Here is a 17,054-nt window from a genome sequence, read left to right on the forward strand (position 1 = left end):
CATCATCGCAAAGGGTATGGAGCGCTGGTGGAGAAGACAAAGTGGGAGGGGAGCCCCCATAAATTCATCCTCTTCAGAAGATACTGAAGAATGAAGGCTCCAGGGGTCTGAGAGGCAGGGTCCTCACCCCACCCCCAAATCTGATCAGTTGTGAGGAGAGGTGCAGTTAGGTCCCTGGGCTAGGCTTGCTATGCAGGAGAAGGGGGAGTGCAAATGTGGGTATGTGGAGTGACTTGCTTCAGGCACTTTCTCTTCCGCAGGGCCTTGCAAGCTACCAAGGGGCACACGGGAGGACAGGCCTTAACGAAGGCCACAAGTCAGGGACTCAATTAGTCACAGCAGCGCTCAGACACATTCCAAATGACCACAGGTGGGCTGCGTCAATTCAAGCACCTTCTTCCTGAGGTGTCAATAGGGAGAGGGAAAGGAGAAGGGAAGAGGGAAGACTTAAAAGTTTGTATGTTTGAAGGTTTTTTTAAAAACTGAGTTAAGGAAGGGGAAAAGAAAAGTCAGAAGGATCTGTGAAGGGTGGGAAAGGGTTAGAGGAAGGCGACCGCTAAAGAGGGAAGTGAGAAAGGGCAAAGAACAGAGCATAAAGGAAATTTTAACAAGCCCAAAACAAAGAAAAGTGGGTGCTTGTGTGACTGGTTCAACTGAGTAGAGAGACACCTATATCCCAAAAGTCTACTTCTGCCCTCATCCACCAGGTGGAACCATAAAACCCAACCTGGTGACCGTATGATGGCAATGGGAAATTTCTGGGAAGACTTAAAGGTGTTCAAAACTTTCACTACTTGCTCCACAGAAAACTAATCTTAATGAACATGGGGAAATCATAGGCCCAGGACAAAGGCATTAAGGGTACTTAATTTCAGCCCCAAAAGATGTGGCTTCATCATTCTCCAAATTAATTGGCGTTCTCTAGTTCAGCCACTGATAAATGAATATCTGGTCATCTTATTTCACGGCAGAGGATAGTCAGACATGGTGACACTTCTATAATTCATTCACATGCCAGAAGTTCCAGATATTAATGCTGCAGACTTACTAATTAATTATTAATTAGATTTATATCCTGCTCTTCCTCTCAAAGGAGCCAAGGGTAGCTGCATGCATGGGTCATGCATGTGACTCTTAATCTCAGGGGCGTGGGTTCGAGTCCCATGCTGGGTGAAAGATTCCTACATTGCAGGGGTTGGATAACCCCTGTGGTCCCTTCCAACTCTACAAATCTGTGAAGGCCTTTGACCTTCTGAGTGGGCTACAGAGAGGGCGAGGAAGTATTTTTCAAGCAGTCACACAATGCTGTAAAAATCATCTATGAACTAAACGACAGCTTTGTGATGTCGGTAGAATTGGATTGAATCGCTTAGCTGAGTTTCTCTGAGTTGGCTAGAAACCCGGGAGAAGGGAACAAGCGTGATTATGCACAGCTGAGCAAGCATAGTGCTGAGAGCTCTAACTCTGTGATATGCTGCTCACCGCTGGTGTTCTGCAGTAAAAATGTTTACCATCTGTGTCAGTCCTGAGCTGCTATGGAGCCTTTAACTCACTATAAAATAATAAGTTGTGGGGAGGGGGAGGGAAGACGACCACTTCTAAACCAAAAATTGCTTGAAATTCAGAATTTTATACACATCACAAGAGAAAATCTCCACACCTCACCAAACAAAAACAGTTCTGAGCTAACCCTTCCAAGTTTAATACTTCATAAATGAGAACAGAGTGTGCATGCACAGATTCACAAATATTTTGCTCCAGAGCCCTTAAAAAAAAATCAGGGAGCAATAAGAGCAATTGATGAAAGGGAGAAATTCCCTTGGCTTACTAATGAGTCCATTCTACTGTATTTAAAGCTACAGAAATTAACATACTGGTTCAATTTCCACGCAAATGTAAAATCAGGTATTTAACACTGCTGATCAACTCCTGCAGTTTTGTTGGAGTTGAAAGGTGCCGTTCTTGCGCAGCGTACAATACATTCTACCCCTCTAGGTAATTGGCTATAGAAAAGCTCTGAAACTGCAACACTAATTGTGTGACATCAGAAAATTAGTCCAGGAACCATGCCATACAGCTTTTCTATGTTTTCCTGGTTCCACGCCAACTCAAAACAAACAATACATTGGCTTTCCCACTACCTGTTTGCTCAGCTAACAAGGCTATGAGATCTGCCAAGCTAAACAGCAGCTCAGTGATCCGGTGTAAAAGTCCATCAAACCAAATTGTAGGAAATGGCACACCATTACATAGTTCAAATCTGCGGTGAGAGGCATGTGTAGCTTTTATTATAGAAGACCCTCCTTAAAAAGCACCTGTACAATTTCTGATACACTGAGTTAAACTATCCATCAGCCGTGCATGGCTGCCACCAACCCTACTAGTTTTGCGGTGCCAATGAACCTATAATAACTCTGAAGGTGTCCAGCACTGGGCAATCTGCACATTACACAGTGAGTGCTCAGCTTTCCATTCTGTGGGTCTCAACTATGCAGGCCAGCACTACAACCTACAGTCTCCCTCTAACTCCCTCACATCGCCTACATGCAAAGAAAGGAACTTGAGTGTGATCCTTCCCTTTACTGGGTAATTTGGCTGATGAACACAGAGGTTAACAATTACAACTCAGTAGAACACATGAGGACAAATACTACCGGGGGGGGTCATGTGTACTGGCTGCACCCCATTTCCCCACCTGACCTTCACTCTTCTGCTGCTTTCAATTGTACCTGATCCTCTAATCTTCGAAGATTCAATTATTAGAAAACTGCAGTAAGCAAAAAACCATCCCTGCATCGTTTTGCAGCAGTATCTCAGTGATAAAAGGGTCTTGAAGCAAATGCAGATCAATTAAACTATATTCCGTAACAAACTTGCATTGCAAAGGAGGAACATTAAACTTTAGGGGATGCATTCCAGTACCCCATCCTGCTGGTGGAAGCCAACCCAAGGATTCCCTTTGGCACAGTGGGAGTTCCCTCCACATGTGCTCTTCACAGTTCCCCCTATTCAGTCTGGATGGTTGAGGAAACTCCCAGAACAGATTTAGGGGGTGTAGGGAAGAGAGGAGATGGTTCCAGCCTGCAACAAAAATCCTTGTGCTGATGGAACCGTAGCCTTAGTGCTATGTTGAATACAAGCCAAGGTCTTTTGTAATCAGTTTGTTATTAGTGTTCCTTAAGAGTAAAAGGCATTTACTCTAGATGCGGATAAATATTATCTAGTCATGTTCCTGTGGAAATCTCAAGTTGCCAATACGAAGTTCCTTTGAATTCTCTCATTACGTTTTCTTCAAGACTTATGACACACATGCTGTTCTTGTATTACTCAGCACTTGCTGTTGTGAACTAGAATCTAGGTAATGGGTTGGAAATATTAATCCCAAAATAAACTTGGCACTTCGATCCTGTTCACCCACACTGGTGAAAACAGTAGCTTTTGCCACTGAATCTACTGAGGCATTCTAACCGGGCAGGCAAGACACAAATATACACAGTTCCATGCTTCTTGTGACGAGATGGTGAAGGACTGCATTAGCTTTCTTAGCTCCAAAAGGCACATACGTCCCCCTCCTACACTTCACAGCAGACAACAGGTACACTCATAGACACCCACAGAGCCTCACAATAAGCATCACTGACTGTCGTCTTCCTCCCCGTTCCTGGACCCCAGCCAGAAAGGCTGGGTAAATATCTCTGGTAGGATAATGAAGTGAGGAGAGAGGATGAAAGTTGAAAAAGCAGAGGCTATAGGGAAGACACTGTACGACAACTAGCACACTCCCCCCCCCCAACGGTGTGACTACGAAAAAATTGCAGCAACCTATTGCAATGCATAAGGGACGCGGGTGGCGCTGTGGGTTAAACCACAGAGCCTAGGACTTGCCAATCAAAAGGTCAGCGGTTCGAATCCCCGTGATGGGGTGAGCTCCCGTTGCTCAGTCCCTGCTCCTGCCAACCTAGCAGTTCGAAAGCATGTCAAAGTGCAAATAGATAAATAGGTACCGCTCTGGCGGGAAGGTAAACGGCGTTTCCATGCACTGTTCTGGTTCACCAGAAGCGGCTTAGTCATGCTGGCCACATGATCCGGATGCCGGCTCCCTCGGCCAATAAAGCGAGATGAGCGCCGCAACCCCAGAGTCAGCCACGACTGGACCTAATGGTCAGGGGTCCCTTTACCTTTTATTGCAATGCATATGTCAAAGAAAGGTGCTGTCATTGCAAATGAAACTCACCAGTGGGCACACACTTGCTCTCATAGAGAATGCACTTAGTTTTCTCAAAAGACAGACAGTTGTAGGGATTGAAAGAATACTTATAGTGTGGGTTGTGGATGTTGCTACCAGTCTTGCTTCATTCATGAAGCATGTTCATTAAGGAAAGGAAAGGAAAGGAAAGGAAAGGAAAGGAAAGGAAAGGAAAGGAAAGGAAAACTAGGGGAAGCTCAGAAGTTTCCTTCTGAGCCAGTGTGGTGTAGTGGTTAAGAGCGGTAGTCTTGTAATCTGGGGAACCGGGTTCGCGTCTCCGCTCCTCCACATGCAGCTGCTGGGTGACCTTGGGCCAGTCACATTTCTTGAAGTCTCTCAGCCCCACTCACCTCACAGAGTGTTTGTTGTGGGGGAGGAAGGGAAAGGAGAATGTTAGCCGCTTTGAGACTCCTTAAAGGGAGTGAAAGGTGGGATATCAAGTCCAAACTCTTCTTCTTCTTCTTCCTTTGCTGCAGAAGTGCTTTTTCATAGTACATGCAGACTACCATCTCCAGGGTGAGGCTGTCAGATGCATCCTTGTATTGGGATTTTACCACAAAACAACTGCTCATAGAACCTGGCTTGAAATCTAGTAAGTACCAACAACATTTTGTAAGATAAAGGTGGTGTTTTGTCTCTCTAATTGTGAAGACACTTTGCCATTGGATATTTGAGTTCCATGCCTCAAATACTTAATCTACCCAAATTTGGGCTGAATCCACTAGTAATCCTGCACTGTGGAAAACCTGCAAGGTCTTTTGTTACCTTGTACAAGAAGAGAAAGGGAGTTACATTACTGGTTACTTGCCAGAATGACTGCCCAACTATGCTATCATTTGGCAATCAATGAATGATACCAACCTTTCCTTTCTGCACTTATACGCTGCTGAAGCATTTAAATTACTGTTGATATTGCTGCAGGTCCATCAACTGGACAGTCCCCAGGACTTATATGGCCATCACATGATTGCAAAAGCAGAAAGTTTATGCTGCATCTGGTTGGTCATGGTGCACAACTGATAGGCTATATACAGGTGAAACTCAGAAAATTAGAATATCGTGGAAAAGTTCATTTATTTCAGTAATTCAACTTAAAAGGTGAAACTAATATATGAGATAGACTCATGACATGCAAAGCAAGATATGTCAAGCCTTTATTTGTTATAATTGTGATGATCATGGTGTACAGCTGATGAAAACCCCAAAATAACAATCTCAGAAAATTAGAATATTAAATGAAATCAGCACAACAAGGACTGCAAATAGAGCAATATTGGACCTCTGAGAAGTAGAGGCATGCACATGTACTCAGTACTTGGTTTGGGCCCCTTTTGCATCAATTACTACCTCAATGCGGCGTGGCATGGATGCTATCAGCCTGTGGCACCGCTGAGGTGTTATGGAAGACCAGGATGCTTCAATAGCAGCCTTCAGCTCTTCTGCATTGCTCAGTCTTATGTCTCTCATCTTTCTCTTGGCAATGCCCCATAGATTCTCTATGGGGTTCAGGTCAGGCACGTTTGCTGGCCAATCAAGCACAGTAATCCCATGGGCATTGAACCAGGTTTTGGTACTTTTGGCAGTGTGGGCAGGTGCCAAAGTCCTGCTGGAAAATGAAGTCAGCATCTCCATAAAGCTCGTCTGCGGAAGGAAGCATGAAGTGCTCCAAAATCTCCTGGTAGACGGCTGCGTTGACCCTGGACTTAATGAAGCACAGTGGACCAACACCAGCTGATGACATGGCTCCCCAAATCAACACAGACTGTGGAAACTTCACACTGGACTTCAAGCATCTGGCATTGTGTGCCTCCCCATTCTTCCTCCAGACTCTGGGTCCTTGGTTTCCAAATGAGATGCAAAAGCTGCTCTCATCAGAAAAGAGATTTGGGGAGCCATGTCATCAGCTAGTGTGCTGTACGCCATGATCATCACAATTATAACAAATAAAGGCTTAACATATCTTGCTTTGCATGTCATGAGTCTATCTCATATATTAGTTTCACCTTTTAAGTTGAATTACTGAAATAAATGAACTTTTCCACGATATTCTAATTTTCTGAGTTTCACCTGTATGTGGGAGAGGCTGGGAGCCTGGCAGGCATCTCTTCATTTATTTTCTGAAATTATATTATCACCCAACTGGAAGATCACCTGACCCTAAGGGTCAAGGAGGTCAGGATTCCAAATTGGTGCTTGGGAAAACATGCTTGACATTTGGGATATGGATCCTATTTAATCAGTCCCTTGGCTCTACAGTTCCTTATTTCTTTAGGAAAAGCCGATAGAATACATACACAACAGAATCCACTCATGTCTGATGCTAATCTGTGCTTAACCTTCTCTACAGCTTCCACCCCTTCCAGCTGGATTTTGACAGGTTAAGAAGTATCAGCCTGTCACAACTCTTCATTCTGAACAGTGTGTGCAGTTTTATTCCATCCCTTCTCAGAGAAGAACCAGTAATTCCATTCCCTCCTTTAATTCAGGATTGACAGTTCGAAGTGCTTAGAAAAAGAATCCATCCAATATTCCTGTGCCTCTGTTTAATGCTAGTCAAGACGATCCCTATAAATACTTACACCAAATTTCACTTTATATTTTGTCTTGCATTGTCTCCAAATGTGTATGTGCTTAAAAAACACCCAGAGATCACACAATTTGAACAGAGGTGTTTAAAGTATTACTAGTAATTTTTGTCTCCCCGGGTGTATCACAAAGGGACTTACCGTAAGTTATAATATAGGAACAATCACTAGAAGGGGTTAAGTATCTTGCTGAAATTTGCTCCTGCACAATGTCCTTATATACTCCAGTTCTAGGGCACTAAAGCACTATTTGTATTCCAACTTTGTTATTACTGAATTTCTTTGTTACATCCCCATTACCGCTTCTTAGCCTCCCCCCCCCCCCAGATAAGCAAGAGACACAGGAAGGAACCTGTATGAATGTGCTACTCACATTACAATTTGCTATGCTAATGTTTACTGAGCTTTGGACTGATATTCAGGAGATGGACCACACGTGCATGATATTTCCTATGCTAATCAAGACCTACCACAAAAGCTCTGCTTTGTTACTTCCTCTGGAGAAAAAAAACACTGGATAGCACTGCATGATACTCAATAAATATAAAATGGCAAGGATAAACTTGGCCAAGCTGAAGAGATGAATAATCTTATTTTTAATTTATTTAACATATTTTAACTACCTCTTGGCTCTCTATTAAAACCTCATAAATTGGCCTTTGCTAAATGCTAATAAAAGTTACCCTTTCATTGCTATGGCAAAGGAAATTGAGTATCTGCTGCTCTGTAATATTCCCCAACCTTGCATCTGCTGCTTCATTTACTTAGGAAATAAGTGGGCAAACGTGACCATTTCTTCCCTTCAACCATAATTATGTATGGTCTGTTTCTTGAAATTTCCTTCACCATAGTACTGAACTGGTAAACTGAACTGGCATTCAGCTAATGATCTTAGGGCCATTTCAAACACAGAGGGGAAAATATGTATGCATTGCAAAGTTCAGAAAAATAGTCAAAATACTACTGAAATTACCTTTCCATTACTTCCAGAATGAATTATTACACCCAATTTTACTAATTTCACTGACCAGTATTCAGCAAAGAGATGGGTCTGACCTATCCTCCTTCCTATCATCATCATCACAGTTCAGGTGAAATGAACCACAGAGATCACATTTTTACAAATGCTAAGTTTCCACAATTAAAAATATTCCACGCTCAGATCATATGTGTGAAAGCATTTCCGAAAAAAATAGAAATAAAATGTCTCCCAAAATAAAATGGCATTTCAGATGCAATAGGAATAATTATTAACACTTCGCAAACATTTAAAAAATAAAAATAGAACCAGGTATAATTTGAGGGTAGTGTGCATTTAGCAACATTGGTCTATCCTAAAAAAAGGGGCTTCAATCTTAAACACTAAAAACAGAGTAATATGAAAGTTGCATATATTTTCTACATGCAAAAATCTACTTCCTTTTACAGTTGCAAACATCATATATTACTAAATTCATAAGGAGCCCCTAGGGAAACTCAAGTACAAAAGCAATCTCTGACTAGGCCCATGCCACACACTGGACAATGTGGTCAAACGCGTTTCATATCCAGAGGGAGGAAAGGAGGGGGGAGAAGGAAGAAATACAACTAGAACAGAGTCACAAGGCAGATGGCCAGTTTTATTAATCTGACCTTATTTGTCCAAGACCAGATCAAGAGAACTGCTAAATGCACTGATGCTTCAAAATAATCCACAAACCCTACAAATCTTAGATTTGCATATTTAAGATAAATACCAGATCCATTTGGAATTTCTATCAAGGATTTTGAAGATGTCTAATAGTCTTAATGACAATTTATCCAGGGTGAATACTTTGTAAGGTCTTATGCACGTCTTAAAGCAACTGCTCTATTGGGCTAGGAACTTTTCATTCACTATACATGGTAAGTGTACAGAAACGTGTGTCAAAAAACAGTCTTTGTGTATCATCCCCCATGATCTCAGATGACGATGCAGCACAAGCTTCATCTCTTGCTAATTAAACGAATCAATTAAGAGACTATTGTTGCAACTGTGTAACTGCTGTTCTATAGTGGCAATAACAACCCCACAGGGAGGTCTTTTACTACATTAAAATGCTGTCCTCTACAACTCCATCTGATATTATTAGAAACAGTTATTTGCGTCTTGCTGTCATATTAGTAGCAGCAGCAAATTATGGAAATATGCAGACCAGAATGGTCCCAGTATGAGATCAGGTTTGGTTTTCAGCCTCCAAGGGTACAAATGCTGAAAATTCCAAAGTTCCCCAAAGTTCATTAATGGAACTGATAAATTTACCAGCACAGCAGCCATTTAGATGCTAGGTAAGGGTCACACATTTGCATACTTTCCTGCTAAGCTGATACAATTCAACTAGATAAATTATCATATTAAGTTTACCCTCCTGAGTTAAACTGATGGAGTTCAAAATTGTTTTCGATGGTTGTCATTAATCGCTGTTACATCTTAAATGCTTGCTTTGAAATCTAATTGTGGTGGTGTGCCAAGGGTCATATTAATAGCATTCTTCATGCTAAAGCTTTGTAAAAACATGTTTATTTTACTGATATCACTGAAGCTTAAAAGAATAATGAGAAATGAAGTATATTTATTATCAATAAAAACTTAATTTAAAATGTACTTTGTGAGATTTAAATTAGGTTTATCTATTTCATTTTTATTTTGTTTCATTAAGCTCCCTGGTTAAGCTTCATAACCATATAAAGGAATATTCTTCTACAAGTCAAGCTGCAGTGGTGACAATCCTGTTTAAAAGAGGCAGGGGTATTCATTTCTCCTCCACTGTCTGGAGAGGTTCAAATTATACCACATGCCTAAGTATGGCAGAACGCAACAGTTTTAAAACCATACGATATGTTTTTAATTCCTTCCCAACCAATCTGTCTTTGGGCAGAACTATATATGAATGTGTGAATATGTGAGCAATCATCTGATGGCTACGACTAGAGAATAGCTGCAGGGCCAACGAGGGTGGGGGGAAGCTAGTACAAATTACCAGGGCCCAGCCGTCCAGAAGAGGACTAAAACTGAATAGATGCAAGTCCAAATCTCCAATCAGGCATAAGGCTCAGGGCTGATGCAAGGATAGGGGTAGAGGGCGACTATGCATGCCCAGCAGTCCAGAAGAGGACCTGACTACTACAGTGGTGCCTCGCAAGACGAAATTAATTCGTTCTGCGAGTTTTGTCGTCTTGCGATTTTTTTCGTCTTGCGAAGCACGGTGTCGGAAAAGTTTTGGAAAAGCTTCAAAAATCACCAAAGTCTTTAAAAACCTCAAAAAAGGCTACCACACCGCGTTCTATGAGTTGCTCCTCGAAGTCAAGTCGCAACTGTATTAACGGTGTTAAGAAAAAGGAAACAAACTTGCAAGACGTTTCCGTCTTGCGAAGCAAGCCCATAGGGAAAATCGTCTTGCGAAGCAGCTCAAAAAACAAAAAACCCTTCCATCTAGCGAGTTTTTTGTCTTGCGAGGCATTCGTCTTGCGAGGTACCACTGTATGTGTTTTATGTAATCCTTAACAAGATAAATAGTTCATGATCAATGCACACACAATTCTGAACAACTTGCAAATTTTTGCTGTGAACAGAGCATTTCCAAGTATTCTCGACTCTATATGAATATTTGCTTCTGCACTTTGACAGTATTATAGTGCAAACTCATTTATTATATGCAGCTGCACTTGTATGTTTTTGTAATGTATATACAACAAAGTTGTGTTGCACATATACACTTACAAGTGTATGGTTAGTTTAGCAACAATCAATCATGTGGGTGCAGAGAAAAAGGAAAGGGGAGGTTAATATTTTCCCTGCATGCTGCTTTCCCTCTGAATCTGCCCTAAAGTTGATTTTCTTCCAGCATAATTCCAGATGTTCCCCGTCAAACAACCTTCAAGATTTCCTTGAGGAGGGCAGCAAGGGGAAAGTAGCAGGTGAGTAAAGCCTAAAGCTTTGATATTAATATTTTATTTGGTTTCAAGATTCAAAATGACATCTTAATACTAAATAATTATAATCCTGTTTAAAATACTAATGACTTCCCACTCACCCATCTTCAATGTTTATAAATGTAATTACAAACAAACTGCATTTTAAAGTTCCCACATATCAAGTTTCATCCTCTTTAACAGGTTTCTTAATATAATCTAATATTTTCTTTCCTTGAACTTCAAACCCCACTAAAGCTGATCCTCCTCAACTCTGGCTCTGAACTTCCTCTTTCCAAAGTTGCTTTTCCACAGAAGCATCCTTCAGGATTTTGTTACATACATTTGCATGTAATATGCAACTCTGCAGATATAATGTTTTGAGCATGTTGGTTCCAGTTTCAAAACAAACAAGCTGCATAAACAGTTGAGCTGTGTTAGGGAAGCCCAACACGCAATGAGTTTGTGTGTGTGTGTGTAGCATTAAATGTAAATTTCTATTTTATTCACAGAATGACAAGGTTGAATTTAGGTTGGATTTTCGTTATAATGGATATTGTTTTTATACTGTACATAGTGTATACTGCTTGGAGATATTTAAAACATTAATTGGTTCAGAAATGCATATTATTATTATTTTATTATTATTATTATACTGCCCTATACCCACAGGTCTCATGGTGGTTCAGAATAACCTAGTGTTGCTGTTATTTCTTAATTTATACGCTGCTGAATTGCCAAGTTGGGTTCTAAGCACTTCACAAGCATAAAACTGATTACAAAAAGTCCACATACAAACACACACACACACACACACACACACACACACAGAGCAGATATTAGTACTCACCACTGTGCCAAGGAACTGAATGCTAAGATTTCCACCTGCATCACGGGAAAGGCACTAGAAGAAACCAATGAACAGCAATTACATTATGTTCTATAAACAGAAGCGATAGTTGCCCCCATTCCAGAGTGCTAGCAAAGTTACATTTTGTGAGACAAGGATACATATACAAAAAGTTATTTACTTCAGGAATAGGCTGAGTTTGCGTGCAATGCTAAGCCTAACCATGGCTTAACATGAACAGGTAAGTGTGACCGTATTCATGCTAAACACTGCAGCCACTTTGCTCCTCACCTGGTCCTGCTACTGTCGTGCTAACCAGTTAAGCCACAATTTGGCTTAGTGCTGTGTCCGCACCCAGGCGTGTGGTTCGCATTTTGCAGACAAACTAGGAGAAGTAAGTCATAGAACAAACCTTGGCTACAGCTCATGATTATCTCTGGAGCAAGGCAAACCATAAGCTCAGGTTTGACTATAATGGGTTGCAGGACAGCAGCAAAGAGGGAAGTGGCTCTAGGTTTGGTTTTGCCTTTTGTGCAAACTGACCCAGGATTCTACTTGAGCCAATACAGATTAGCGGTTAGAGTATTAAAACTGAAGAGATGCAAGTCCAAATCTCCAATCAGGCATAAGACTCAGGACTGATGCAAGGATAGGGGCAGGGGGCAACTATGCATGCCACCCTGAACTACTTGGGGGAGGGGCAGGGGGTGTGATCTAAGAGGGGCAGAGGGGCCCCCCAATTTTCAAGGATGCACGCACCAGCCCGCTCAATTGAGGGGGCAAGCCAGCATGCCTGGGCAGGGTGATGCAGTAGCAGTAGTAATTCTGAAGATCCTCATTTACACTTCCCCTACAATATTAACATTCTTATTAAAAAGTAGGTTCACCTCCACTTTGAAACAAAGATGAAAAATCGCTCATATTCAAAGCAAGAAGCCTGATCCTTCTGTTTTCACACAATAAACCATTAAGAGGGCAGAGACTAGCGTAGAATATATTAACAGTAAATTGGACTACAAAAGTCATGAACGGCAAATGTTCTTTGAGAAGTTTTGACATATGGTATTTTAATTGTTAGTTCCTTATTTTCCACATGGTATTTTAGTCTCACCATAACCCTGCAAGGTAGATTATGCAGAGAGATAGCAACGAGTTTCACAACTTTCCAAGGATTTGAATCTGAATTCACCCATGCCAAATTTAATATTTAAAATTACAGGAACATCACTTTATGTAATTAACCCGAAAAAGCATAAAGCCTTGTAGGGAAATGTTATATAAATGTCTGTTTATGTTCACGTTTGAAGCAAAAAATAGTATGTGACCTGTGTGTTTGTCCATGTCTGAGGCCTACTATACCACTGGCCATAACTGCTTGGTGAAAAGTTCAGAGTGGAGAAAGAGACCGTCACTTTGGCAATTTATTACCTGGAACAGGCAGATTCAGTCTAATAGGTCTGGGTGACAGCAGACTGGCTGGAGGCCCTACTCAGTTGGGAGTTAACTGACAGTGAGGAACACAGTTGACATTGGTCAGCTGAGGAGCGGTAATAAAAGGAGTTGATGAAGGGTGTGTAGAGAACTCCCCAGAGAATATTAATACCTAGTGTCATATTAATACTTGTCTGGTAAAGATCATAAGATGGAAGCTGGTGTTAGTCTGAGAGGCTGCCTCTGAAAAGTCTTAGCAGAGGAAGGTTAGACATGTAGGGTTTTTAAGTCAGCCAAATCAACCAAGCAGCCAGAAGTACAATCCGGAGGCAGTTTGTCCCTAGCCGCTGGACTGGGATGTGGGAAAATTTGGCTGGGGTGGAGGTTTAAGGAATTTGGCCTCAGGTAAATAAAAGCCACTTAGAAGCTGCTGTCAGTGCCAGTGTATCTTGAGTCTCCACAAACTGTCAACGAGCACCTTCAAGCTCCCAGGGTAAATGTATATTCCCTTATATACATAATAGCGAATCTTGACTCTACTTGGTGTCCATCTCATGCCTAAGCCTACATCACGAGCTATTAGGAGGTCTCAAAAATAATCTGTGAATTGGTAGCAGTGAAAAATTTGAAAAGCACAGGTGCTTAAAGCTATTTAGATAAAGTAAGGTGGAGGAACAGGTATCCGTTACATCTATGAAGTTCTAAACACACAGGAAAATAGAATAATTGCAAAGCTATGTATGTTATCTAAAATATTTTAAAGATCTGCAGCACAGACAATCTGCTCTGTACAAAGCAATGTTTACTGGCAGCAAGTCTTCCTTCTAGACATCCTCTATAGCAGGGATCAGCAAACCTTTTCAGCAGGGGCCGGTCCACTGTCCCTCAAACCTTGTGTGGGGCCGGACTATATTTTGAAAAAAGAACCAATTCCTATGCCCCACAAATAACCCAGAGATGCATTTTAAATAAAAACACACATTCTAGTCATGTAAAAACACCAGGCAGGCCCCACAAATAACCCAGAGATGCATTTTAAATAAAAGGGCACATTCTACTCATGTAAAAATATGCTGATTCCCGGACCGTCTGCGGGCCGGATTTAGAAGGCAATTGGGCCGGATCTGGCCCCCGGGCCTTAGTTTGCCTATCCATGATCTATAGCAACACTTTATGAAGCAACACCTTCTTCGAAATCTCTTTTTCTCAGCTGATGGGTCATTTAGTGGCACTCCAATCTTTACAACCACAGGAAACATAGGAGAATGTGCCAAGTCTTGACATATTTCAACTAAAATGATTAATGGAGTGGAAAATATGGGAAACAAAATTTCATACAAAAATCCTGACATTTATGTTTATAAGGGAAACAGGAATATACACTTTTCCCCACAGACTGGGAGAAACACAATCAAGTTTTGGAAACAGCAAAGGAGAACAAAGTACCAGCTGCTTACAATGAAGCAACCGTATGCCAAAACAAACAGGTACAGAATACTTGATAAGCTGTCAAAATTGAATCTAATTTTTTTAATGGAATGACCTTCTCCCACATTAAACATCTTGTCATTGATTTCACCACCACCACCATCCCAGGTTTTGCAAACTAGTCAGCAGCACTGACTGGGGTTTTTTCTTCTGGTTTTGCGAACTACTTACTAGTAGGAGCCATTTTCCAGTCAGGGTGGGTTGGGAGTAGGAGAAAGAAGGGGGGGGGAGATAAGGCAACAGGTCCTTGCTATTTAAAAAATGAATAAATGAGAGATGGGGAAAAGAGAAATATAAGAAGCTAAGGAAGGAGAGAAAGAAAAACAAAGAGGGAAACAATATGTGCTTTAGTGGAGGCAGGGACTAAACTGAAGGATGAAGGAGAGAGAAGAGACATGCAAGTCAACCAGCCACATATCCCTGTCCTGGGTGCTCGAAAGGGATAGAACCCAATAAGCCGATGTCTCCCATGCAAACCCGAGACACTGCATTGCAAATATGGTCCCCTGATGAACCAGTTCATACAATGCTGGCTCCAGAGGGAAAGCTCAAGGGAAGCAGACACTGCTGCTCCATCTCCTTGTACTTGTTACTGCTTGCATACTCAGAGAGGGTGAGTGAACAGGAACAGTGTTAGAAACAGAGATATGAAATCTAGGACCTACATGGCACCTTAAACCTAGGTTATGGGCACAACAACAGAATGTCTAGGCACATTTTTTTTTATATAACAAGAATACAAAGCTGAAAAGAATGGACTGCAGCTAAAATATTATGTTCATTTTTCACATGGTCTAGTCCTTCCCCTGCCCACCCCCCTAATATTCTTAAGAGGGTCTCTTCTCCAGTCTTCCAAGAGTGGCTGGAAGTGGGGGAGGCAGAAAAAGATCCTCCTTTCCTTCCACTCTGCAGTTTTAATCTGAAATCTTAGGCGCAGTACTGCGCCCAGAGCTCGCACTAATGAGATTCCCTGTTGCAAAATGTGCCTAGAACAATGGGAGTTTCTAATACTGAACAGGAAGCAGAAACATCCTCCAAATCACCTGGAAGACCGTGTCAGGACTTTAGCGCTCACTACCTGTAACTGAAGGTAAAATTCAATGTATTGTGGTACACAAGTTTTTTTGTTTGTTTTTTAAACTGCCTACCACCCACCCCCTGCTTTTATTAGATGTTATTTTGTTGCTGCTGCTGTTAGTTTTGTTTGGGCAATTAAAAATATTATTATTAAAAATAGAGCGAGAGAGAAAGTGCACTACTGGTTAGTTCAGTTGGTTAGAGCATGATGCTAATAATGCCAAGGTTGCATATTTGATTCCCATATGGGCCACCTGCATATTCCTGCATTGCAGGAGGCTGGATCAGAAGACCCTCAAGATCCCTTCCAACTCTATGAATTCCCTTCCAAGATCCCTTCCAACTCTATGATTCTATGAATAGGCAGGGACAACAAGGAGGTGTTGCAGCAGGACCAGAAGGCTCTGGAGATTGACAGCAGGGCCCCTGCAGGTTGTGGCCTTTGGCAAGCGCCCAAATAAGCCTACCCAGGAACAATGCTTTTGATTTCAGGGGCAGTTTCACATTCAGATGCATACTTTAATTCATTCAATGTTTTTTAAGGCTCTTTTGGAGCTGAGGCTACATTGTGTGGCTTAGAAACCTTGGCATCAGATTCCGCTAATAGATTCTTGTCTGGAAAACACTGCAGTTGTTGAAAAGAATCCAGATATTTGTAACAGCTAGCATAGGCCTATTTCAACAGGATTTATGACTCCTCTAAACTTGTTGAGTGCCCTAATCAACACACATTATCTGAAATACAAAAATCAGAACACTTCAAGGTGTGAATGGAAAAGTATGATGCACTTAATGAGCATACAAGAAATGCTGATTATGGAGCAGCTGCAAAGTGCCAATTATTTGGCAGCTCTTGCTATACAAGCAATGTTGACCTTTCCATCTTTGCTCTTGGTAAATTTTGTTTAGTATAATTTGCGACACAGCATCCGAATTTGTACAGTAGGGCAGAAAGGAAGGAAGGAAGGAAGGAAGGAAGGAAGGAAGGAAGGAAGGAAGACCTATGACACTCAGGGTGAGAACCTGAGAGAGGGAAAGTTTGCTTTGGTGGTAATAGAAGGAGGAGTGTTGTAGCAGTATTACTGTCTTCCACAGAACAGCATGGGATGTACCTCTTTTAGGTTAAGGGACCCCTGACCATTAGGTCCAGTCGTGACCAACTCTGGGGTTGCGGCGCTCATCTCGCTTTATTGGCCGAGGGAGCTGGCCTACAGCTTCCGGGTCATGTGGCCAGCCTGACTAAGCCGCTTCTGGCGAACCAGAGCAGCACACGGAAACGCCGTTTACCTTTCCGCCGGAGCGGTACCTATTTATCTACTTGCACTTTGACATGCTTTCAAACTGCTAGGTTGGCAGGAGCAGGGACCAAGCAACGGGAGCTCAGCCCGTCTCAGGGATTCAAACTGCTGACCTTCTGATTGGCAAGCCCTAGGCTCTGTGATTTAAC

At 41.9% G+C, this 17,054-nt stretch overlaps 2 protein-coding genes across 4 annotated transcripts in view; one reads left to right on the forward strand and one right to left on the reverse strand.

Moving 5' to 3' along the window:
• GGACT (gamma-glutamylamine cyclotransferase) overlaps nucleotides 1-4,896 on the forward strand; it is a 73,210-nt gene extending 68,314 nt beyond the window's left edge. For both annotated transcript variants that reach the window (XM_081003328.1, XM_081003329.1), the window contains 2 exons: nucleotides 261-370; nucleotides 4,723-4,896. In XM_081003328.1, coding sequence (XP_080859454.1) covers nucleotides 261-333 — 73 coding nt within the window. In that variant the 3' untranslated portion in view covers nucleotides 334-370; nucleotides 4,723-4,896. The remainder of the gene's footprint in view (nucleotides 1-260; nucleotides 371-4,722) is intronic.
• Nucleotides 1-17,054, reverse strand: part of PCCA (propionyl-CoA carboxylase subunit alpha) — a 234,330-nt gene that overhangs the window by 48,927 nt on the left and 168,349 nt on the right. For both annotated transcript variants that reach the window (XM_081003052.1, XM_081003051.1), the window contains exon 21: nucleotides 11,612-11,665. In XM_081003052.1, the coding sequence (XP_080859178.1) occupies nucleotides 11,612-11,665 (54 nt within the window). The remainder of the gene's footprint in view (nucleotides 1-11,611; nucleotides 11,666-17,054) is intronic.

The sequence above is a fragment of the Podarcis pityusensis genome (genome assembly GCF_964106645.2).
Source record: "Podarcis pityusensis genome assembly, chromosome: 4".
NCBI classification, from domain to species: Eukaryota; Metazoa; Chordata; class Lepidosauria; order Squamata; family Lacertidae; genus Podarcis; species Podarcis pityusensis.